Source organism: Eufriesea mexicana, unplaced genomic scaffold (assembly GCF_001483705.2).
Source record: "Eufriesea mexicana isolate 0111107269 unplaced genomic scaffold, ASM148370v2 scaffold4744748147, whole genome shotgun sequence".
NCBI lineage: Eukaryota > Metazoa > Arthropoda > Insecta > Hymenoptera > Apidae > Eufriesea > Eufriesea mexicana.
The window spans coordinates 157,127-182,490 of record NW_016907952.1 but is presented as its reverse complement, the minus strand read 5'-3'; the positions used below and the strand labels follow the sequence as shown (position 1 = coordinate 182,490).

The following is a 25,364-nucleotide window of genomic DNA, read 5'->3' as shown; positions in this document are numbered from 1 at the left end:
GCCGCATCGCCTGGTCTAGCGTGATAAGCGACGATTTCGGTCGTGAGAGTTCGCCCCTCGCATCCTTGCCAACCCTCGCGGCGACACTTTCGCGCTCAGCCGACTTTTCGCTCCTCCGCGACATCCTGCGAGATGTCGAGCTCTCCTCTGCGCGAGATCGAACGTCCCGTTACGAGAGAACGAGAGAGAGGGAGAGAGAGAGAGAACGTATCGAATCGTATCGACAAATCTTTCCCATTGTCCATTGGCGTCGTCGTCTCAGAAATCACGACAATTCTACTCGACGAAGAGTAATCGATTCGAGAAAATTCGAAATTGTTCGTTAAAATGGCGACACCTCGTGACACTCTCCCTCTCTGAGGAAGATTTTGTCGAAAAACTTTACGATTACCGCCGAATGAAGACGTCATTTTAATTGCTGCCCGCAACGACCGTCGTAAATATACGAAGGAGAGACAAGTTCGAAAGAAATATCTTTCCCGCTCGTTTCTCGGTGATTTACGGCCCGACGAGAATTTCGCGTCGTTTATCCGTAGAAATCGAAGTGATGGAAGGAGCAACGGCCACGGGGTTGCACACGAAGGACAGGAAACGCGAAGAAAAGGACGAGAAGGAAACGAACCGCGAGGGCAATAACGTGCGGGTTTATTAGCGACGATAGGTAGACACTTGGGGCGCTCGTTTAAGTATTTACCCACGCCCAAAGGACAGCGAGGAGAGCGTGGAACGCGGTCGCGGTGGTCTTTCCTTCCCCCTCTCCGTTCAGCGGCTACCAAGGAGGAAGCAGAAGGAAAACGAGACGCAGGGGTAATGAAGAACGGCAAAAAGGAGGAGAAAGAGAGAAGCTATGGGGGAGAGGGAAGAAGCGAGAGAAGGAGCGAGAGAGAGAGAGAGACAGAAGAGAAGAAAGAGAAAAAGGAAAAAGGCAGAGCAGCCCGGTCCCGAAGAGGGAGAGATGAGCAAAGAAGACGAACGCGTGTAGGCTCGTCCGGGAACGAAGAGGAAACGAGACGGTACAGGGAAGGGGACAGACAAACAGAGCGTAGGGGGCGGAGGGGGCAGCGAGAAGGATTCAAATATGGCGTGAGGCAGCAGTGGAATGTGGTTGTTATATACTAGTGAGACATTTGTTTTGGTCGCTTTGCCCGTGGCCGTTGGACTATTGTCGGTGCTTTTTTCCCTTCCTCTTCCTTCGCTTTGTCGTGCTTCTCTCTCGGATTCTATCTCCCTCTCCCTCCCTCTCGCGCCGTTCCTTCTCCCTCGGAATACGCCTGCCTGCCTGCCTCTGCCTGCCTGCTCCTCTCTGGGAGTCCGTTCCCCGTAGCAGAGCAAACCACGAACGCTTATTACGTCGTTTCTCCTCGTGTCCTCCGTTCGGGTTCCCCTCGAAGCCGCGTAAGGGAACCTGCGTGCCCCCCGATGCCTTTCCGTCGATGCTACGATATTCTCGATATCCCCGTACGCGCCTATATATATATCCCGTTTATTCGGATCGATTTCTTCGCGTCTGACGCGTGACTGGGAGTTTCCCTTTGCCACTTGCATAATCGCGATGCAACGAGTATGCATACGTGTACGGGTTTCGAACGGCGTATACACGGACTCGTACGTTACGCGCTCGGCGCGCTGGCCGTTTATCGATTTCGTTCGAGCGAGCGTTAATTATCTCCGGGAGGCGAGCGCGCGACAGTCTTCTTCTCGAGAAGAGCAGCAGCAGCAGTAGCAGCAGTACGCGGTGTTTCGTATCGCGGCTGGGTGTTACACGAGACAAATCGAGGCTCCGCTCGTCGCGTCCCAGATTACCGCGACGCTACAAGCTCCCAGCTAGCGAGAGCGAGTATCAACTTCGCGCGTCTGGCTAACTCGTTTGCTAGGAGAGAAGTATGCGACCTACGTGCCGTTCCTCGACCATCGTCCGATGCAACCTTCCTTTCCAACTGCCGTGTCTTTACACACGGGGGATCCGGAACAGATGCCGCTGACCGGCCATTATCGCTCTACGCGTGTTCCTTCACGATCGTCCGTCCGATCGATACCGAAACGTTCCAATTCTCGTTACTCCGGTGACGAGGACAGGGTCGCTGCCAGCGGCCAAAGACGTTTGGAAATCGATGCGCGACACGAATCTCGCGAGTTATTTCGCGCGTCTCCACGCGTCCGCCATGTTACCGAGATCTCACCGCGGTCCTGGCTCATCCCTGCCCGCGATAAAAACAGTCTGGAATCAAATAACGGTCCCATTCTATCCCGGAGACGCTGATACAGAACTGGCTCGACAAAATTATATATCGAGCACTATTCTCGTGCCGACTTCCTATTCGCCACTGCTATCCCTTTCTCTTCCCCCTCCCTTGCCCTGTCTCTCGCGATCCTCTTGCCCGTCGAACGATATTAATAACGGAGGAAACGTCATACACCGTGGAAGCATCGATAATCGATAACGGAGAGCGGGCTAATAGACTCGCGAAGAATGGCCGTCGATTCATGGTCATCGGACGAAAGGGCCGTAAGGGCAACGGGGGCAAAGAGGGGGACAGCGTAGAAAGAGAAAGGAGAAGAGGCAAAAGTCGTAAAAAGTCGGCTGATTCCGTCACCGGACGATCGTCGGCGAGATAAACACGCGCGCTAGGGGAAATGTAGAGCGTCTGGTGTTTTCCACGGCCGATCTAGATTTCTATCGAAGCCCGAAGCGCGGCGTGGGTGTAGCGACGCGAGTCCACGCCGTTTGCTCTTGGAACGGCGAGCGTGCGAAGAAACGCCGGATGCTCCGTGTGTCGCGTGCGTCGCGTCGTCACCGCGGACGATACGAGAGACCGCCTTTCGAGGCACTAGCACGCGTCTCATGATCTCTGTCTTTCTTTTTCTATCTCACCCCGCCTAGAAGGCGTGCGCGATCGTTGCCTCGACCAAATCGAGTGGACTCGCGTCAAGTCGAGCGCACTCTGCTGCGCAATAATAGACAGACGCGCGTATATATAAGGGGAACGCGTGCCTTCCACGACGACACTCTCGCTTTCGATCCGTTCCATCGAGTCTCGGGCACGCTTCTGCGAACTCTGCGACCGATCGAAGGAAAGGAAAATAAAATAGAAATTTCTCTCTCTCTTATGTCCGTGTCGCGTCACAAGGCTTTTCCTCTTGGCTATTCGACCACGCGTCGATTTCGCGATCGCGTGACGCGTGGAATCAAGTGGGTCTAACTAACCTAATCGCGTTGGCCCGCGATAATTTCCTCGAAAATCCATGGCCAGCGCGCGATACACGCACGCTGGGAGAGAACGACCGGCCTACATTCCGCGCGCCGATTCGGCGGCGAATAATCAAACAACCGCTTCTGCGCGTTGCGTAATTTACGGGGTGCTACGGTCGGCGGAAGATGGCGAATGAGCGGCGCGGAGGAAGGGAAAAAAAGACGCGCGACGCCGCGGGAATCCACGAGCGGAGGACGATGCCCTTCGTCCGAATTTGTCTCGATTCGTCGCCCTTCGAATCCCCCGCCGGTGTACACTCGTCACGCTGACACAACGATCGTGCACGCGCGCACGCGCCAATACACGGCCGGGTATATGTGCCAAGGCTGAAGAGGCGCGTGCGTGCGTGTGTGTGTGTGTGTGTGTGCCAGTAGATGCGCGGATGAGGCCTATGTCGCGCGTAAACAGAGAAGCCTCGTCAGCAACGACGTCGATGAAACGTCACGGGAAAAAGGTAAAGCTAGTTCGTCGGAACGACGTAGTTTTAGGCGCTACCTGTCTCCGTCCCGCGCTCTGGCGCTCTCGCTCTCTCCCGCTCTAACCGTTCTGCAACCCGATAGCCTCGGTTTCGCGCTCGATTAAGTCCACGCTCAGCGGTGATCTTCGCTCGATCGAATAATTATTATTCGTTCCCGGGAAGCCAGGAAATTTTCGACGTGCCACGTCCTCGGGAATGAATATCTGCACGAATGGGACTCGTATACGCGCTCGATGTTCGAGGAAATAGGTCGAGACTTAACCTCCGCGGAGCAACAAGGAACGGGCTGATAAACAGCAGCAATTATTCGTGGGTTTTTCGTCGTTGAAATTCACGGGAAATATTTACCGCGGTAAACGAGAATATTTTCGCCCCGTCGACCGTTAGCGCACCTCGAGTCCCGAGGTGCATAACCCGTCGCGCGTCAACGCCGCGGAGTCGCAACAAGTGCAAAAAATGGCGGGACGGGGTGCGTCGAGGGAGGAAATGGCGGTTGTCGAGTACGGATGTATACGCGCGAGAGAAGAACGTAGGTGCCCTTGTGTGTCGGCCGTGCGAACGCTTTTGGGACAACGCGAGTACACGCGTGGAATGCGATGTTCCCATCACGCGGGCTATACACACGGCCGAATGAAATGTAGTTCGTGGAAGGTAGAACCGGCACCACCATCTCTGCGCTCGCGCTCACGCTTGCGCGCGCCTCTACATAGTCACAGTTTGCATACTTAACGTGGTCGAGCAACGGCATTGATGGAAGGGCACCCATTCCCTCGTTCTCTCTCCTTCTTTCTCTTTCTTCGCCGCGCTTCGTCATCCTCGCTGTCTCCTTCCCGCTACCTGTCTCTGCTCCCTGCTGCCCTTCTCCATCCCGCCCGCCCACCCTTTGTTTCTCGCGGCTCTCCCTCGTTCTCGTACCGCGCATACCTCGCTCCTCGAATCCAGGATCCTCCCGGTTTTCTTCGATGCCTGGCCACCTGCCGCGGATGCATCTCCTAACCTCTTAGCTACGACGGTACGCCACTACGGTGGCTTTCCTTCGTGTCTTTTTCAACGATACGCGATAGTAGTGACTCGCTCGTGTATCTCCTATGTCACGTGTTATATCGTTGACCCTATTTTAATTTTAACCTATAAAACCGTACTCTAATTTCACTCGACATAAATGTACGGACGCAGATGACATGAAGTAAAAGTCTGAATAGTATTCTTGACTATGAAAGAACGTCGAATGAAATTGGACTGCGGTAGGTTAAGTAACGAAATATTTATTCACATTGTATCGTTGAAATTTTTTAAACGAGAATACATTCGAACGTTAAAACCCGTTCAACCGTAACTTTGTTTCAAGCGTGATGAAACGTATAGCGAAAAATATCACACACCGGTTTCGACATTTATTTCGTTTCTGCGCAGTTCGCGGCAAAGTTCGCGTCTATGCCGTTCCGCGCGTAGCCGTAGCCGAGAGGTTAGTACGCCCGTGTTTTATTTCTACATAGAGAGCACACCGCGTTGGAAAAGCGAACACGCGTGCGCGGTCCGACTTTCTCGATCGGTGCGCTCCGCGACTCGACCTGCGATCGTAAACGAGGGGGATCGAGTTTGGACGATGCCTTATGGCGTATCGTGGAAACGCTCGGGACGACCCCTGGTGAGGGTAGAACAATCGCACGAACCGATACGTGCTTCTCGTATTCGACGTGGCATTAATTAACGCCCCTTGTGCACATGCTAATGGGGCGAGTGGGGGCAGCTGTTCGATCTCCTTACTCGGCTCGTACGCCACTGGGTTAATTAGTGGCGATCAATTCGCACCGTTGAAGGTGATGCCGGACGTAACGAGGAAAATCGGAGAGTGGGTCTGCGCGTCAACGGCAATGTTTTAAAACGGTAGTCGGGAAAGGGAATCGCCGTGGAATTTCAGCAAAGTATGCTCTATGCCGGGTTACGAGGGACTCGTGCAAATGGCACCGAAGGCTTTCTCGCCGCTCTCGTTGCCGCAGTGCGATCTATCGACGTAGCTCGCGACGCTCAGTTCTCGACGATCCCTGTTGATCGGTACTGTATAGTATTTCCGTAATAATAATCCGTTTACTGCTAATGTTAAATAGGTAATATATGCGAAGCATATGACGCGTAATGGCATCGATGTTGATTTTTATAAATGGATTTTATAGAATTTTATTATTTCTTCTTCAAATTTGGAGGATATGAAGTACTTCTTAATTTTTTGTTTCGATGTACTTCAATATATGGACACATTCAAGCAATCGGTTGAATATCAACAAACGGGGTCGACATGTCAGCCAGTGGCAGTTTTCACGTGAGCAACAAGGGCCGATATATCGACTGGTTGACGGTAAAAGAGTTAATTCCATAAAAGCATTTTTGTGCCTATGTTCATACGACACACTTTTTATTTTTATTCGTAAAAATCGTCGATACTGTTTCGTTGAAAAAATCTGGGTCACTTTATGTCGCCGAAATATATATTCGAATTCGTAAAATCACTGCGATTCCGTAATAATTGCAACGTAAATTACGCGATATAAAATATCGACGTTTATTGCATATTCCATTATCGACAAATTATCGGTGAACGGGCGAATCGTTTAATTTTATCGCGAAATCTGTAGCGGAATGTCTCGCGAAGCTCTCGTAAACCGAAATATAACCTATAAAATTTATGCGACCCGAACGCGGCGACGGTTACGCGTGTTACACATCCACGAACAAGCAGTAGGAAAACACCGTCACAGGAGCTGATCTTTATCGTCTCTGAGAACCTCTTGGTACAACCGGACGCACGAATGTCGACAGCCGTTACAGTTACACGCGCCTACGGTCCAAAACGATCACAAATCCGTCCACGATCTCGGTAAGCATCGATGATATCGACGCAACGAAAGCCTCTCACCAGATCGAAGGAAAGGAAACGGTTTAAATGCTACGATAGATGCGCAGTTTGCGCGAAACCACGAGCTGCTGTCAACAGCTGCTTCAGCGGGATTAAAACGCACGCGAAGCACGCTCCACGAAATCGAACACCACTGCGATAATATTCACTCGACGCGACCTTCGCCGCGGAACCCTCGCGCGTTGGCGAAACGCACGTGGATGCGCAGGCGACTATTTAAAATTCACGAATCGAATTAACGATTCGACACGATCGACCATTTCGTTCCGCGAAATATCCTCGTTAATGCGAAACATATGCGATTGCATCATCGAATGTGAATTTGCGTTTCCTGGAATATCGTGAGCTAGCACTAGTAGCGGGGGTATTACGCGTAGCTACGGCACTGTCGTGCCGAGGTGGGCGAGCGATGGCCGCATGGCGGCAAAACGCAGCACGCGCGTTACCGACTCATATTTTCTCGATCTGCGAGAATTACGAACAGCTTATAAATATTTTCACGTGATGATTCCTTTCCCGGAAGCGTCTATAGAACCTGATCTCGCGTAGCCAATTTATTATACAGTGAGAAAAACAATATTGGCACACTGTGATGCGAGGAAATTCACCTAACCTAATTCGGATAAGACTAAGAGTATGTACAATCGTAATAACTGAAAAATAGATTTTAAAAATTTCCCTTCGCATAAAGAAATATTGCTTCACGTAATAACGAAAACTTTTTAGTTGCCAATCTGAACTAATCGATACTTATGCTATTCGCTATATTTTCCAACTTCAACAAAAATCGTTCAGCTTTACGAATATTCCTACCTACCGACACTTGTCGTAGTCGAGAAACATCGGAAATCTATAATAAATCTATAATAAATATGTACCCTTTACTCTCGGCGAAAAAAGAATTCAAATTTTCCTGAGGAAATTTGTTAAACAATGTTACGAAGATCATTAGCGATCGTGTGGCGAAGAAATGTCGGGAAAAGTGGCGGAAAAGACGGTAGTTCGCGGCATTGGCTGTACGTAGGCGAGTAGCAGGCGTAAAATAGTGACGAAGCTAGATTCGGAGGAGGCGCGTGTTGGCGATAAGAATACGGCTATTTGCTCGTTGACAGGCGTCCTCGGCGTAGCGGCGCGCGCGTGGATCTCGATGGCGGAAACGTCAGCCGGGGCCGGTTACGAAAAAGGCACGGGGCGCGATCGAGAAGTTCGCGAGCGGGGACGACGCGAATAGAGCGGCCGTTGACGGTCACCGTCGTGACGTCAGCCGCTTTCGCGGTGACGAAGCGGGCAGAAGCATCGGAAGATCGTTATTTACGACGTCGGATCGAGGAGAGTCGGGTTTGCGTCTTCTTACGCAAGCCCGGGAAAATAGAGTCGCAGGCGAGATTGCGGCGCATAATGTTAAAAGCGAGGTGGTAGCGGCGAACGCAATAAAAATTTTGTTTGCGACGCGTACGCGAACGACTCGTGATACGTGAACGCTGTTACGCAACCGATCGAGCCACGTACGACGACACGTACGACAATAAAAATTCTGCTAACCGAGCACGCGGACCTCTCGTTACGATAAACCGGCCGAAAATCGTTTTCCACCGGGACACTTGTCGAGATGAGTTGCATCATTGCTGAAGAAGCGGACGGAGAGGAATCTCGAGGCAGAGTCGCGAGTTGTTGAACCTCTATCACAACTTAAACGACAGTTTCCAAATTTTTCATTGAAAATTCTGCACTCCGCGCTCGATTTCTCGATACTTCTCTCTTTAGACCAGAACTACCGATCTTTAATGGATACCTCAATTTGTATAATTTTACTATGAATAAAATTGATATATAGTGGGTAATTGTAACTGAATAATTTTAAAATGCACAGTTTCCCGTAATTAAATCACAGTACTCGGACGATTCTATGATGGCGACCTGGATTTGACAGGCTGTTTCCAACTGTACCACGAAAGCACGCCCCTGGTGCTATGGTACGAATAATGATTTAAAAATATGCGCGCCGCGTTCACTTTTCACTTCTCGAAATAAATAATCCCGATTTTCGAAATTAATTCGATTATAAAGCATTAAAGTCCGAAGCGACTGGGTTGAGGGATGTGTATACACACTCGACCCTCCTATAACACGATTAATTCGTTTCGTGCTGTATGGAAGCCGTGTCGAGCGACACCTGAACACCACAACTAACGACCTGTAATACGCGTTTAACTCCAGAATTCCTTGCGTCCTTTTTGACCCGTACCAGTTTTCCAAACTATTAAAAAAACTGACGTAATTATAGATAAAACTGTAATAATATCTACACCGATATATTTGCTTTTTAGCCCTTAATGAAATCCATCGTGTATATATATATATGCACGATGTGTTTCGCATTATATCGAAACTGTGTTCTCGAAAGGCTGTATAACGCAAAAAGTGTGTCGATCGAAGTTCGGAGATAACGCAAACCCGGAGAATTTAATCCGAATACTTTTAGTAATTTGAAAAATTTATCCGATAAATCAAAAATAAAAATGAAGAGGAATATATCCGAAAATCCGTATACCCGAGCTAAAAATAATTCTAAAACTAATTTTCAAAATAATTTAAAAGGTAATCACGCGCACAGGTGTGGGCTCGGAGAATGAAATGAAACGCTGGAACGGTTAAATCGGTTCGTCGGATGAAATCGGTTGCGGATACGAAACGCAGATGTTCGGAGGTATCGAGAGGCGGAGCCACGTGTTTGACCCTTTTCTTAAATGTCACAACGCTGGCGAAGACGTATCTCGCGGATGGACCGTAACGCGATAGTCGAACAACGGGAATATTTTCCTGCAGCGTGGTACGTATCGCGGATCGAGCAGCCTGTTTATTCGATTACAATAACCCGGCACAGCGAAGGCCGTCCGGATGTAAACATGGTCGTGTTTGTCGTCTCCGGACCGAGTTGTCTCGATCGTCGTTGCTTTTTCAGGGCGTCGATGGCGCGTGAAAGGACTCGGCACTGGACCGATCGGAGAATCGACCGTTGGTAACAAAATTCTTTTCCTCGCGAAGGGAGAACTATGTCGGCCACGGAAAATTCACGGTTGTCGATCAGCACCGAAAGAGCAACGGAACACGATTATTTTCGGATAATCCGCGATTTGGTACGTCCCTATACTCCCGGGTTCGTCATGCGATTAAACGAACGTTTAACCCCATTGTCGAAAACCGAAACGAAAAACCAGAGACCAGTGTCCGTAATGCGAATGTTTTTGTACACCGGGTATATTCTGATTTTGTTTTCTATTCGAACGACCTCGTAAAAGGTGCGTTTTGTCGCTAGGAATCTAAATCGGTTGTAGGCGCGCGCAGTCGAAAACAAGGGATGCGTTCCAAAAATCGCGTCATTCGCGTTGCAACGGCTTGGAAAATTATAAACCGATTAGCTCTCTCTGTCTCCGTCTACGTGACTACGTAGCCCCGCTAGGAGCGCGCGGAAGGGCCGTGGTGGGGAGAGAAGGGCGCTCGGGGCGAATCCTTTAAAAAGGTCGGTTTTCAAGGGAGACAGGAGCAGATGGAGAAAACGGGAGATCGGAGAGGAAGCTTCCGAGCGGAGGTCGGCGTGGAATCGGTCGAGAGCGGTAAACAAGGAGGCGAGAGTGGCGACGAAACGAGGTTGGCCGAGCAGTCGCGAGGTCAGTGACTAAAGAGAGAAATAACGTGGAATGCGATATAGCCGCGCCGCCGCTCTGCCTATTGACGTTCCGAGGACCTTTTACCGAGGAACTGGCCACGGCGATCGACACCGACGCCGATCGCGTGCTCTACAGAGCTCCTGATCTCTTCTACGAACTCGTGCGCCACTCTGTTTTATTCCCTTCCTTGTCTACGTCGCTACGCTGCACGCTTTCTCCGTCTCTCTCTTTCCCCGTTCCTCGCACCGCCATTTTTATACCCCGATCCCCCTCCACTCGCCCCACGAGGGCACACAACGCGCTCTGAACACGTACGCGATTTTCACATGTCAAGGCGGCCGCAGGACAACGAAAGCATCGGTATCATTCGAAAGCATCCGCCACGCCGAGCCTCTCTTCGTTGAATCGATCTTTATCCGGCCTAAAGGAAACTCGAGACGAACGATATATCCATAATCGATCGTATGTCACGCAACGTCAGAGGTAAACGATCGCACGCTTCCTTTACGCCTTTATTCTACGCCTGTGTACGTTTACTTTGTGTTCGGATACAGGAAAGACGGGGCAATGCACACGCCGCGAGACAGACTGGACTGTGACAGCGGCCAAACGGACGATCAATGAGAATCGAAAGCCGCGTTCGAAGTGAACGTTCGATTCGATTGTCGTGTGGTACTGGCGCGTATTCGTACGCGAGGAACGCGAGCCACGGTGCGAGAATTCGATCGAGGGGACACACTGCTATCGAGAACACACGCGTCTTCCGATTTCGCGGTTCGTAATAGTCGCGGCCAAGCACGGCGCTGCTCCGAAAATACATCGCGGGCACGATGTTCGATAGATACGACGCCGTGACCGGGATCGTAGGAACGTGGCTGTTCTATCAGAGAAACACCGCGAGATTCGCTTACCGTGTCAACGTGCAGGAGAGTAGAATCCTGGATACTCCCGGCGGAACGTCGAGAATCGAAGCCGATCGAAAGTCGATCGATGACACTGGAAATCGGTCAACACCGAGGACACTTGTTCTATGTAAACACGCGTATCAGTCACTACACACGTAAACACATACGCACAAAGAGGAACACACGAGGTGGTCCGCGGTCGAGTTCTCAGAGAGACCGACTAACTTGGTTAAACCGCACTAAAATTCCACGTATGTGGCCGTGTTTGCGAGACACACGGCGAACGATCTATCCGTGTACGGTACAATTCATTCTGAGCCGTCGTATCGCGCTCGTTCAGCAGAAAAATCACGATTACTCGGGACGCAGATTCCCCGCATGAGTCGCACACAAGTTGTTTACTAGAACGCGCACCACGCCATGCCCCGTGAACGTGCGTCCGCCTCCGTACTCCCCTCGTCCCGCCGAGCAAAACAAGACTCTGCGCAGTAGCCTCGCGCGCACCTTCCGGGCCATGTTCGCACGAGGCGATGTGTGCGCCGTTTGTCGTTGCCTCGTGGTCCACCAAGGCGCCTTCGTCCGCCTGCTTTCCTCCCTCTCTCTTTCTGTCGTCCTCTCTTGCTCTATCCTTCTTTACCTATCTCTTTTTCTCTACCGCGAGCTAGCTCGCGCGCGCGTTCTTTTTCTCTCTCTCTCTCTCTCTCTCTCCCTCTTTATCCCGTTCTCGTTTTCCTCGACCTCTTCGTCTTTCTTTCCGAGATTGGCTCGCTCGTTTCTGTTCCCCTCCCTTTTCGCGAACCTTGCTCGTGTCTATCGTTAGGTCCATACGATAACCGTGCTATATGCTCCGACGAGGCATAACGGCCAAGTAGAATTCAACGGATCTCGCCTTACGTTCTACGACGCAACCACGATTCGCCACGTAACGCGTAAATCGAGCAGGTCATCGTACCCTCGCGCTGCCACCACGCCGGTCCGTTTCGTTGGAAAATTCCGAGGGCATACCGCAGCCCTGCAGCGACATCTCTCCGTAAATATGCGCGAATTTCTGTCGTGTCGGTAAAGATGATTTCTTTCGTGCACGTTATCGTGCGAGTCAGTAATTGGCGGGAAAAGTTTGATCCGTCTCCGGAATCAAACTTTTTTAATCAGGACTCTTTTATTTCTTAAAAACTTCTTATACAATTTCATTGTAAAAATGTCTTTTGGCAGTATGCTTCTCCATGTAAAATCGGAGAAACAACGGATGTAGAGTGATCGGGTTGGTTACAACGTGAGATTTACGAGGATCAGGAGAGTATTGAACGAAATTTCTTATTTTACGATACGAACATTCTTATCCTCATTTCTAATTTAAACATCGCGAGACTGAAAGCAACGTGAGAAGACCCAAGGACATGGACAGAATGCAAACGAGGCTCAGAGTGTCTCTGTTGTAATTCGGGCAAAGTGCAGGTTGCGTGCATCTCCTGAAAAAATTTTTCGACATGATTCCTCGTCGATGTTTAAAATCTCTCGATAAATATCAATTTACTCACAGTTTCTCGATGAAGATAACGACCAATCCAGTGACGACTTTATCGAGGAAAGTCACTATCGAGTAGACAATAGCGCTTCGTTCGGTTCGCGGTCCAATTATTTCCGCAGTCACACTCAAAGCTGTGACCATCGTGATCGAGCTTGCACTTCCGATTAAAATCGCTACTATGTATATGACTACCGCGGAAGATCCACCATATTCCGTGACCGCGGCGGAAAGTATACCGATTAAAGTGCCCAAGAAGTAGCATACCTGAAAAGTAGAAAACATCCGTGTTTTCGACAAACTGCTACCTTCCATTTAATCACGCCAATTTGTATCGAAAAACACACCTTTGTTCCACACGACTTGTTTATGTACTTCAGCAATAAAGCTGCGACAAAGGAGGATATGTAAGAGGCCAATGGAACGGTAGCAAGAGCCTCTTTCCCATCGACGTCCGATTCTTCTATGTAAAGGGGCAAATACACCGTGGCCAATGTGATAAACAGTCTGCTGGCTACGTATAGCATAGCCACCCTCAACAACATTGTCGTACTGACCCAGGTGCTTCGATCACTTTGAGGATTATCGATTAGTCTCCTAGCTTCTTCAGCGTTCCCTTTGTGCGAATTGGAATTCTCTAAGAGATTCCCTTTCAAAAACACGTGGAAGAGTATGGTAGCCACCAGACCGAAGGACGTTAAAGTCAGCACGATGTTCTGAAAAGAAAGGGTAAAGGAAAATCTTCGTTAAGCCTTGGTCTCCGTTACAAATTTCCTGCAGTTCTAAGGAGGATTAGAACGATTGAGGGCGCACAATGATGGGGACGAAGATACATGACATTTCCTTGTGATACATTCTAGTGAAAGAAACAGCAGGTACAGGTAATTTTGATATCTTCCCCTAAGTTTAGTTTGGATCACTCACTCTAAATTTGTAACTATCCTGTTCAGCCAATCGCACCATTGCTTCCTCGTTCGTGGGTAGAACTATCCATGTAACGATAAATACCGCAACGGCTGCTCCAACTTGAGCGGAATACCTGTACACCATAATGGTTCAGAGTTGCTATAAATAACGATAAATAGTTCTAAAGTTAGAGTAGGCGTGAAAGTTACCTTATCGCTGTCAAGTCTGCCCTTGCCAGTAATGAATTCGTCAGCGCGGGAATCATGGATAAATGCGATATTTGCACGGCTGCCCAGCCAGTTTGAAATACGGAGATGCTGATCACGTAGAGAGCCATGATACCCGCGTTTGCCGGCTCGATAAAGCCACCAAAAATCAGTGGAAACGACACTGTGACCATCACCGAGCCGATTATGTGCCAAACTTTTTTCTTCAGGTATCGGTCCACCAGTATTCCGAAGATTGGAGTCATGAAGGCATCCACGATTTGACCTTAAATATAATGCCAATTGCCTCATTATTGTTTCAAACGTAGTTTGCGAATTTTCAAATTTTTTAATTTTTAAGCTTCCAATTAAATTATCAAATTTTCTTGATACCTTTTCCAAGTCTTTTGGCACATTTTGCCAATGACTTTTCTCGACTTAGAATTTAAATCTCGTTTACCTAAAAGTAAGAGAGCACCAGCAATGATAGGTTCCAGCAGGGCCACCCTTTGAAAATAGAGAAGGGTGTAGGAGAACCACATGGCGGCAGTGAGATCATTGAAAACGTGACCCAAAGCATAGGCTGCTTTTGTCGCGGTGCTTACTTTCTTCTCCAACAACGGAGATCGCTCCTCCATGTTCTCCATTTTCGTGAAAATTCAACTGACGATTCTGACACGACTCGAAGAAGTTCAAGAACAACTTTGATGTGCTCGCGTTTCAAGTAAACCCGTTGCCATTGTACAAGAAACTCTCCATTTTCGAGCTGCTACCTTCTGAAAATTAGATCGTGATTGTTCAAAAATGTATCTCCCGAGATATAATATTTTAAGAGTTCTAAAAATATTATAATTGATCTCAATCAGTGTTATGATTAGCCGTATAGCAATGCAAATGACAGGGATTGTAAGTCAAAGGTATATATTACATGTTTACATTGACTAAGAAATTGTTCACTGATGTAATTTGATGACTAATACCATGAAAATATAAACGAGGCCATATAATCATCGTGAGATTTCCCAAGTAACGCGAAGCTCGCATACACACCCTTCACCCCTTTCGATCAATTATCAATATACAACGTACCCTATAACGTTCAAAAAGATCGTTTACATTTACAAAAAAAAAAGAAAAAAAGAAAAAAGAATATTTATTTCCAAATTAAAAACTCACACTTAGTCGTCAAAACTTTCATGGAAGCGGCAGTCTATCTATGGTGAAAACTTTTCGCGAAGACATCGAAAGTCACAAGACGCCTATGAATATCGAAACGTTCGCTGTGGGTCGACCATCAACGCCGCCTGGACGCAGCACAAGAAGCGCGAGAGGACGTATTTTCACGGAGACCTACTCTTTTTTAAGGAAGTGGTTTCAACTGGCCTCCCTTTCACCCGCGAATCAATCCGTGGCCACTATTTCCGCTTAAGGCTACGCACCTCCAAGAAAGCGTGCCGCCACTGGGACTTGTTAGTCGACCGACCGATCGATCGATCGCAAGAAACTCGGATACGTTATCTGTGTCCAAGAGCGTGGAATCGTTGACGAAGTGTGATGAATATGTCGACAAAACGTTCCACGATTACCTGTCACGGTATCGAATTCCACGCGGCTATGCTGTCACCGGATGAGATCGTGTACCGTATATTTGTTTTTCGCGATTATACGCTTTTCCTCGTTTCCTGTCGTATATCGATCGCTCGCGAGCGCATCGAACGTGGAACGTAACCTGCGGCACGATTCACTGCATCGAAACAATTCGATCGACTCGCCGAAGGATCACGAACTATATACGTCACAGATGATATTTACGAGGAATTTTTGCGATGCATCGGTTCGGTCACGAAACGAAGTGATTTAATCTACGGTACGTGAGGTAACTAGATGGTTCGTGTATACACGCATTCTGCCCGCGACCGTGAGCGATACACGCGACTATCCGCGACGTGACCACCTGAGCGACTGAACTTTCAAACGCGCGCAGTTTCCCGCTTCACGGATCGGAGATTATCGTTAAATCGAAGGCTCGATTACTACGACGCGTTACCGCCTCCCGATAACCGCAATCTTATCGAATATTTCTCGTGTATAGGACTAGAAATGGGATACGTAGTTGAATTTGTGATTGGTTTGGAGACAAATGTGATTGAGAGGCGTGTGAGGAGTTGTGAACAAGCAGTGGCTGAATGTGTTGGGTTATGACGTATGTTACGAAATGGATTGAGGTTCGGTGACAGGGCACTTAAAATATGAGATCATCAAAGCATTAGCGGTTTATTGAATTCTATGAGCCTGTGTTCGAAACGTGGCGATTAGAAAATGGTGGAAAATCGTACCGCTATTTTAACTAGCTACGTGTAACGTTCGAAACAAAGCCCTTGCTTGTAATTATAATGGAGAACTTCATAGAGTAGCTATATATACACGAAGGGTGGATGCTGGTGCGTTAAGTTTCATTGAAAAGACTCAACCAGGCCAACCGAGAACATGGTCTGAACTAGTGTGTGTTTGCGGTTCGGTACATAGTTGTAATTAATGCGTGGCATGCAGGGGTGTGTAAAGGTGTCCCATAGGCAAGAAAGGCCCTGTAATCCGAGCCCGCTAGAGAGAAACGCGAGCGAGAGCGCGCGTAAGAAATCGATACCGGACAAGTTCTTGTACGGTCTCTCAGTTAGGCGGTCTTGCAAACTGTATATGTCCTGAGAGTTCATTCACCGGCGAGTGGCACAAGCGAGGTAAATTACCTCAAACGAGCTGATATTTTGCCAGGTGAAACGTAGAAAGTACGTATCCCTCCATTGTTTTCCATTCTCTTTATACCAGATTTTACAAAATTATATTTATTTTAAGTAAGCTTATACAAATTTTATCGAGAATTGAGTATATCGATGTTTGCTTAATCGCGATAGTTCGTTTCCTTTTTTTTTTTTCTTTTCCTTATCTACTTTATACTTAATTATATATAATTGAGTTCGTTATCTATGATGAACACTTTTTCCAGTTTTCTTTCCTTCATAAAAATTATGTCCTACATGTTATCGTTCCATTACGAACGATGCACGATGTTTTCAGTATTTCAAATTCAAATTTGAAACGAAGGGACTTGGAACCGGTAAATATTCGCCTAAGAAAATATAACAAGATGCATTCCCAAACATCATGATAAAAATAGAGTAAACGTTTCGTAATACTAGTATCTATATACGTAGGATATTTAGGCATATTTGATATGGCGAATATATTTGAAAAACGTTTAAAAATTACTATTATAATCGTACGCGTTAGTGGACGTGCATTATCCATAACGCGTAAATTAGGTTAGTCGATGACTGGGGAATAAAAAGGGGATCACACACATACATATATATATAATGCATGTCGATATGACAACTTATAAGTAACGCTATGACTTCTTTCCTTTTGAAGCAGCATACTCGGTACCTTCAAACTGCCTCAAGTGTATCTGCAAATACATTTCAGTTTTACTTTTACTTAATAATATAAACATTTATCAATTGCGTCGGTAACGATAAGTTACGCATACCTGCAAATGTAAATTTACTTCTGCCGCTCGACTTAAATATGGAAAATTTCCACCGCTTTTTAAGTGAGCCAATTTAGCATTTGGGTAACACTTGTACACTTCCTCTCTCACCGCATTCGATAACGCGTACTCGTCAAAAACGTCTATAATCGTGATGGGCAAATGGCATATCTTTTGCGGCTGTACATAGCAATTGACGCAATTCATGGTTAATCGAGATGCCAATTCCGGTTGTGTCAAGCTCTCCAACTGTAAACAGAAATAACTTTATGTAACCATCTTTAAGCAAAATAGCAAGAGAAATATGTGGGAAAATACGTACTCTCTCTACCATAAAATCAATGGCTTCTACTATCTCTCCGTCGACCTTGTCGGTTACGAAGTTTCCCATTACCATCTTTTTCAATACCAACGATGGTAAAATCCAAAAGCTATGATTCAAATTGATTAGCAATAGTTACACGCAAAACATTCGAGATAACGTATCGCGTTCTGTCATATGTTCACTTATCGCTGAACAAGCGAGAAACAAATGATGAAATACGATGAATTCGTTTGACTTTATAACAGTTTAAAAACAATACAAAATTAGATATGAAATAACGTACTTACACTGCTGCGGAGTCGTTGTAACTGAACACCGACGTATCTGTGAACGTATTACACAGTACCAACGATACTACTCTGGGACAATGAGCGTTCAACTCGGTGAACTTTTGGGCCAGAAAGCCACCTAAAAATAAAATATCTCCCTTAAGCATTCGAATGTATTCTCGCTGTTGAGTCGAATGTCCAGTTTCGTTCGTACGTTCTGACCTAATGAGGCGCCAAAAAGGTGCACCTTATCTAGCTCCATGTAGTCTAACAATTTTTTAAATCCTTCGCACCATTCCTTGATATTCCAGTACACCGGTGGTTCGGCCTGAAATGTAAATTATTTTACGTCAATCTATTTTATGCAAAGCAACCTTCATATATCTCCATGTTTATAAAACTTACCGATATAATTCTGTATCCTTTGGCTGCTAAACCCAAGACTTGTTTAAAAAAAACATCGGCAGTTCCACTGACTGGTGGAAGACATACGAGTGGGCACTTGATAGTTTTTGGACTAGAATCGTATACTTTCCAACCCTGAAACATAATTTTTAGCATGTATAAGAATCTCTGTCCGACTGTCCTCCATTTTTATTCCCGCCATTTTTAAACAGAGATAGAAGAAAATCACGACGTGTTTAATTTGCGCGAGTATCGATAATATCGATTGCGTTTCGCGATAGAAATCGTAAGGTAGAAAAATATTCCTATTCGTTCAAATTAGCTTCGCTAAGAATGCCAGTTTAGTCGAATCCTTGGACACGAGATTTGTTTACGATAATTACAGTCGCGAGGTCATCGTTACGGGTCTCGATCTCAAATGTAATCTCATCGAATAGGACCTTCGAATGGAGAGTTTGATGTATAATTAATATGAACGATTACCTTGGTGCCATCGGCGTCGACGATAATTTTTCTGAGCGGTATAGAGCTACGGAAGCTGAGATATTCCTGCGATCGTGAAAGATCACTCGAGCACGACATTTTCTCCGTTGCACCGTTGATTATGCTATTTTATCGTTGCAGAATTGTTTGCGTTCAGGGTTACCGATATCTGCGAAGAGAGAGAAAGAGGGAAGAAATGAGACACAGAATAGCTGGACTGTTCAATGTCGAAATTATAACGTGAAAGATCGTTCGATTCTTGAATGACAGAAACGCAAACTAAGATTCATTTAAGGTTTAAAGTTACTACAAAATTAAAATACGGAATGAATGCAATTGTATGTTATATCGAATTAAACCAACCTCAAGACCAGGTTACAATTTGGATGGTTCCCCTCGTATCGTTATTCGCAGCAGGCATCTTTGATTCACAAAGGTTACTCTAGTAAAATAACCGAGTTATCCGGCAACTTGTAAGGTCAAATTACTTTAATAACACTTATTTGCGAGTGTATATCGACAGTACCGTTCGGTTTACTACTCTCCTTTCCGAGCATTGTCGTCCTTTGTCTCTCTCATATCTCGCATGGATTCCGTTGTATTGTCTACTGTGGAAGACGCCAGTGCGCAAGCGCGGCGACTGCCATGACACGTCGGTAACGTCACGACTCGATTTTACCAAAGAACGATAAACATTACGCGTTTCTTATATTCCACTATAACAACTCGCACTAATCTATATTTCCTTACAGTCGCAAAATATTCGTAGAAGACGATCAAAATAAAACAAAGTTCCGCGGTTATCAGATAATACTCGCGCAAACCTACGATGCGAATTATTTCTCCTCTCTTACATTCTCCGCGGTAAAATCACCTTCTTCAAAATATAAAACATACATCTTCGCTTTAACAGATGGCAGCAGCAGTTACATTGACGATATATAAACGAAATCGCAGCAGTACACGTTCATTACCATCGGTCAATAATCGATTGCAAATTTCACGTGATATTTCACGCGAAAAGTATCTTCGAAAAATTTACTACGAGTTCATTAAGCCTATCGAACATGTTTCGCCACGGGTTATCTGCTTTACCTAGAGAACCCGAGCGTGGGCATCTGGTCGATAAAGCATTATCTAAACCGTAATTACGTGTGAATAAACAAAGAAACATCGGTGAGCATTTTTCCGGGACAATTCGGCATTAAGGATCGGTGCAGTGGCGATTTGCGCGGGTAATCGTGGCAAATATTTACACAGCCCGGGAAGGAGGGTCGCAACCACCGACTCATGTAGGGGTGTGGCATAGCTGGTTGCGTATCTTTAAGCACACTCGTAGTTCGATGTACACCAAATACCTCTCTACCAACCTACCGACTATAAGATTAACGATTCCGCCTGTTCCGTGATATTACCCAAGGGTATTCGCCGGCCAGTTTCTCATTCCCTTTCTCATTTACGCTTCCACCGTTTCCTCGGTTCCGGAATTTTTCAATCACCGGCAAAAATGGAAAACAATTTATACCGGATCTTAATAAAACGAAAGGAGCGAGTTTCCCCCCCTATTACGGTATGCAGATGCTGCTCGACGAGAAAACGCGGCGAGTCTCGGCCGGGTGAACGTTAATAATACGAAATCACGCGGGAAGTGGATGCTTTTATTTTAATCCCGTAACGCTTACGCTTGTTAAGAGATCGGGGATAATTAACCGCAATTCATCCGGCAATAATACGATCCATCGTCGGGTATCGCGAGCATTTATCAGTCGCGATTAATCTAAGCTTTCCGCAGTCACGAATGCGAAATGCCCGGCAAGGTTTACATTGGCAGAGGCTCGGGTCATTAATAACCGATACCGAGAGAACTTCGTTGCTGTCCCGCGTTAATTCGACGTATCGAATCGAACGACACACCGACGCTCGTTAATCTTCTTCCCCAATCCGTCACTCGAAGCGATTTATTTAAGGAACGAATGTATGCGCGTACGCTCCTATCTACGTACCTCGTCTCCCTTTCCATCCTTTTTTTCCATTCTCTATTAAGCTTCTTTTCGCCGGGCGTAAAAACAACCGCTCTGGCTAAACTTAATTAATGCGCGCAGCGTCCAGGGGCCGGATGAAATATCGCCGCGATGGCGACAGATCGCAGCGCCGATCGCGTCGCGATCCACCATTTCAGAGAAACCGTGAGGCGACACGAAGCGAAACGAAACGCGAAAACCGCGGTGGCAACGTGCAAAGCGTCGGCTATAAAATTGATCGAACAACGGTAATAACGCGATCGATAAGGCAGAAGCAGATGGAAGAGTATACTACACAGCGGTGAACGGTCGCAGAAACTCGATTGGGCAGGAAGTGGTTTAACGAGTGCCGAGGGAAAGCACGAATTTTCCCGAGGATCCGATGGCTCGCCGGTATCGCTCCTATTACCGAAAGGTTAACTGCGCTTTGGATTTTAGAACATGGCTATAAATACCTGTAATAAAGCGCGCGATCATTAATCTTGGACGGTAATTTCGGTTTGCAGTGGCGACATTCGCCGTCTCCTTTGCTCTCCATTCCGCTCCCTCGGCGTCATCCTCGGCATCCCTTTCGTCCCGGCCTCTCCGCAGCCTGCGGGCCGCTTGGTCGCGCGGCGCACGGTATCCTGCTCGTTCTCGCGCTTCCTAGGATAATTAATGATCCTAAAAGCGATCTCTACTCACGGTTCTCTCGTTTCGGCTCGATCTTTCTCCGTCTCGCCAGCCACCGCCTCCGCGGCCCCCTCGTCCCGTCGTTCCCCTCGTTACGACACCGGAACTCGCTCTCGCCGATTCTAATACCTCTGCCTTCCTCCCATTCCTCCTCGTTCCGTCCATTCCCATGCACTCCGCGATTCCGATAGCTCCGACGGTCGGTTTCGAGACTCGACGAGAAACGAGAGGCGATCGAGTGCCCTCTATCGGAAGGACCCTTGAATTTTCGGCGCGTCGTTAACCACGTCGCTGCCATTGCTCGTGGTTCAATGGGAAAGATTAAGCATCGTCTTTGGACGGTTTCGTGGCAGTGTTTCCAAATTCGTTTTGCGCATCGAGCATTGTTCGAGCGTGCCTGCGACGATGGATCGGAACGGCTCGGGATTAGCAACGGCCGAAGGAGTTGGGCAAAGATGGAAAGGGGAACGGAGGAAGGAATTAGCATAGAGGGACCAGGTGGCGTCTTGGGCCAGTCTTCGGCAGCCGTCGATCTCTAATTATCTGGAAACAGGGAACAGCGCCTTCTCACCCTTTATAAGCGCTTTCTCGCCCGATAATAAACGAATATTTTCATGACAATCGGTCGAAACAGGGAGAGGAAGACCGGGAGACGTTCGACGAGCATTATCTCGCCTCGGCTAATTCCTTCGGCGCGAGTTACTCGCTCAGCCTCCCGATCCATCCACCAACCTCCTCCTCTCTCTCTCCCTCTCGCCATCTCCGTCGCTCTCGCACGCGAGAGCCTTTCTTCCCGGCCAGTGAATACGGAAGCGACGAAAGCTGGAATTTCCGGTTGATTCGGCACGCTAACGATGGGGTGGTTCAACACCCCATAGGGACCACGAAGACTTACGCGACGATCCCCCCATTGTCAACCTTTTGCCGCAATCTGCTCGCCGATTTGCACAATAATGGACACGCACCGGCGGGCAGCAAATTAGCGCAGAGAATCCGTTGAATCGCTCTCGTCTGGCATCTCCATCTCCAGTACCGTCCTCTAAACGGTACCAGATTCTGGACGAGAGTCCGATCGTCGTCGTCGTCGTGGTCGTCGTCACGATCGAGGTTCTCTGGTGAAAATCTCGGGACAAAAGCACGCGGTGCACAGTTGGTTCGCGCGTGGCGAATGGAGCGTGCCGCGGGAAACGGAGGAACGGAATCGGCGTGGAAGGTATAATGGTAGCTGGATCATTTGCATTATTCTAATGGTCGGTTGCGTTGCATGTACGGTCTCGCGATTTCTTTGGTAAGCCGGCGTAGCCTGGCGTCCATTGTCCGATCGGCGCGCGCGGAACGGCGCGTGAAACGACAATCGCGGAGAGAACGAGGATTCGATACCGCGTGATTCATCGGCGTGCAAAAAGGCGAATGGATATATTAACCTCGTCGTGCCAGATTCCCGCGGTCCGATTCCGCGAACGGAAAACCTTCGCAGCCTGGATATCCGTTCTTGCATCAATATTTAATCGCGGCTAACAAGATGGCGGTGGTATGCACGCCACCCAGATGGGCTATAAAAGCGCGAGGAGGCCCCGTAATAGTTAACTTACGTTCTCGGTACATCCTCGCGCTGGTGTGCGCTGACGACAACGCGTCTGGTGGGGAGGAAAGTTCACCAAGTACACGGAGAAAGAAAGGAGAGATTTCCGTGAGGCGAAACGGAGAAAGAAAGAGCAAATAGTTGGACCCCGTGGTTAGACGCGCAGGCCTGAGAATTGTCAATCGAAGGTGCCAAGAAACGAGCGAACGTGCAGAGGCGCGGCTTCTCAAACACGTCCTTCCTGTGCCAGGGGCAACCAGCGTTCTTCCTCGTGGCCGATGCGTTATCTCGATTAGACGAAACTCGGACGAACGCTCGGACCCCACGATAAAACGCTTACAGGGGACTCCGGATCTGCGGGAAATAATGGGAAATAAGTCCCCGGTAAATTTTCCGGGGTTAATTAATTTTCGAGAAATTCGGAGATCGAGATAACGCGAAATCTTCTAATGGGACGTGGCTATTGAGGAAGACGTGAAAGGGCAAACGAAAGGCCGCGGACGGGGTTTAATTCCGGGGACTCGGCTTAATCCCTGGGCCCCTGGGCTAATGTGCTTGGGGATTCCGTAATACGATGGAAGTCGGTACCCTCACGGCCACTCCGCCTTCGCACAGTATACGGGCGGACGCTGCGGAAAACACGTGTGCGTATTACGTAGGTACTTTTACGTGTCGCTCGTTGCATAAATTATTCCGGTCTTCCGCGAAATTGATAATGACACTCGTGTGCTCGGTTCGGACGAATACCGGGCAAGCGTGAAACGGGGGCTCGGGCGCAAAGGAAGCGGCGCGTTTCGCGTACACGAGCAACCAGGTGTATTCGAGGATGGAAGGAGCACAACGAGTCTAGGCAGGCTAAGGGCGTGTACGGAGTCTCGAGGAAGCCGGGTTTTATTTCGCCGGGCGAAGGTTATATCCTATAAAATTTCGGAAATCGTAACGGTTCAAATCGGAAAGAGCGAGGACCACGAAGGTCCTTCGGCAGGTCTGATGACCTTCCGAGAAACACCGTAACGGACAATGACTACCTACCGACTCGGAAATTCGATGGCCGATCGGCTTCCATTTGCGGTGCAAACGACCGGACGAATCGGCCGACGCTTTTGTCCGTGTCTTCTTCTGCCGACCGTTCCCGAGATATTTCCGTTCGCAATTAAATCGGTTATTAAAGACAAATGCTTAAATCATATTTAACTAGAAAGTAATTACCTGCCGATCCAAGATCCATTTACGAACTCGTGTTCCAGCTCGGGAATAATAACAACGCGAGTAGCCACGAGACATTTATGCCGCGGATAAATCGATACCGTATCCATTTTTCCCTTTTTCCCTTTCCCACTTTTCACCCTTCCCCCCTCGGTCGGTCGATATTTCCTGGACTCGTCCAACCGAGCTAAATCGCAAATCGCAGGAGTAAATCGTACATCGTCCGTGGCGTGCAATTATCTCGCGGTTGGTCCGCGAGGTCACAGGGGCGGACCTTAACTGCGGCTCGCCTCGTTCCTCGCGTAGATCCATATACCCTTATAAAGGATCGCGTTTGTAAATCATAAAATTCGCAGTTTCACACGCTCTCCACTTCGCCCGGCCCTTCCCCCCGCGCCCCCCGTCCCCGGCGGAGGAGGAGAGCCCTCTCCGCGGGCTGCAATTACCTGCAATTTGTACTACGAGCACCGTATACGCCATCTTGCCTGTATATGTGACGCGGAGCGCATGCAGATGCGCGCGTACAAACGCGCGTCGGATCGCCGGGCGAAACTGCGAGAGGAGAAGCTACGGGAAGGTACACGGTGGAAAAAGGAGAGCGGAATCCCTGGAAAGAGAGAGAGAGAGAGGAAAGGAGAGCGAGCCGAGGACGAGAAGAGTCAAAGAGGGTGGACGTTGCGCGCAGACATCGCGACTAGCGCCACTCTCGCAGCCTTTCCTTCCATTCCATCATCCTCTGCCGTGTCCTTCGACCATTATACTTCCGACTATGAACAACCAGATATTTCCAACGCCGTCAAAAAAAGGGGAAGAAAAGGACAAAGAATAGAGGGGGGAAAAATGGGAATCGAGGAAAAGATGGAGCCATTCCAGGTGTCAACTGCTCGCGACGATTGCTCGTTGAAAGGATAGGAAACGTTAAAAGGCATTTACCAGCAGACACGAGCGTTCCTCGGCTCGTGCACTCCTCGACCTCCTCCTGCGCGATCGCCGGCGTCGCGCAT

At 48.1% G+C, this 25,364-nt stretch overlaps 2 protein-coding genes across 4 annotated transcripts; both read right to left on the bottom strand.

Moving 5' to 3' along the window:
* Positions 1 to 12,474: 12,474 nt before the first annotated feature.
* Positions 12,475 to 15,801, bottom strand: LOC108546875 (major facilitator superfamily domain-containing protein 12). Of its 3 annotated transcripts, none has more exons than XM_017899163.1 (7): positions 15,030 to 15,801; positions 14,314 to 14,629; positions 13,857 to 14,139; positions 13,666 to 13,780; positions 13,089 to 13,457; positions 12,755 to 13,008; positions 12,475 to 12,685 (listed from the first exon to the last, which is right to left on the bottom strand). In XM_017899163.1, the coding sequence occupies exons 2-7, from the start codon at positions 14,498 to 14,500 to the stop codon at positions 12,565 to 12,567; spliced, it is 1,329 nt and encodes a 442-aa protein (XP_017754652.1). In that variant the 5' UTR covers positions 14,501 to 14,629; positions 15,030 to 15,801; the 3' UTR covers positions 12,475 to 12,564. The 3 variants fall into 3 exon arrangements, with proteins under 3 accessions (XP_017754652.1, XP_017754659.1, XP_017754667.1); XM_017899170.1 differs by having other exon boundaries at positions 15,293 to 15,801; XM_017899178.1 differs by having other exon boundaries at positions 15,440 to 15,801.
* Positions 15,802 to 16,770: 969 nt separating this feature from the next.
* Positions 16,771 to 19,469, bottom strand: LOC108546893 (maspardin). Its single transcript, XM_017899192.1, has 8 exons — positions 19,243 to 19,469; positions 18,880 to 19,048; positions 18,397 to 18,531; positions 18,214 to 18,319; positions 18,010 to 18,130; positions 17,720 to 17,828; positions 17,398 to 17,646; positions 16,771 to 17,316 (listed from the first exon to the last, which is right to left on the bottom strand). Exons 2-8 carry the CDS (start codon positions 18,976 to 18,978, stop codon positions 17,257 to 17,259), a joined length of 879 nt encoding a protein of 292 aa, XP_017754681.1. The 5' UTR covers positions 18,979 to 19,048; positions 19,243 to 19,469; the 3' UTR covers positions 16,771 to 17,256.
* Positions 19,470 to 25,364: the final 5,895 nt, after the last annotated feature.

Bases quoted from the DNA above. Each gene is read 5' to 3' on its own strand.
- LOC108546875 (XM_017899163.1), bottom strand. From the start codon at position 14,500: ATGGAGAACATGGAGGAGCGATCTCCGTTGTTGGAGAAGAAAGTAAGC. The intron at 13,009-13,088 runs GTGTGTTTTTCG...TCTACTTTTCAG, and splicing joins ACAAGTCGTGTGGAACAAAG to GTATGCTACTTCTTGGGCAC. The intron at 12,686-12,754 runs GTGAGTAAATTG...AAATTTTTTCAG, and splicing joins GTTATCTTCATCGAGAAACT to GAGATGCACGCAACCTGCAC.
- LOC108546893 (XM_017899192.1), bottom strand. From the start codon at position 18,978: ATGTCGTGCTCGAGTGATCTTTCACGATCGCAGGAATATCTCAGCTTC. The intron at 18,532-18,879 runs GTAATCGTTCAT...ATTATGTTTCAG, and splicing joins TCGACGCCGATGGCACCAAG to GGTTGGAAAGTATACGATTC. The intron at 17,317-17,397 runs GTATGCGTAACT...ATGTATTTGCAG, and splicing joins AAGTAAATTTACATTTGCAG to ATACACTTGAGGCAGTTTGA.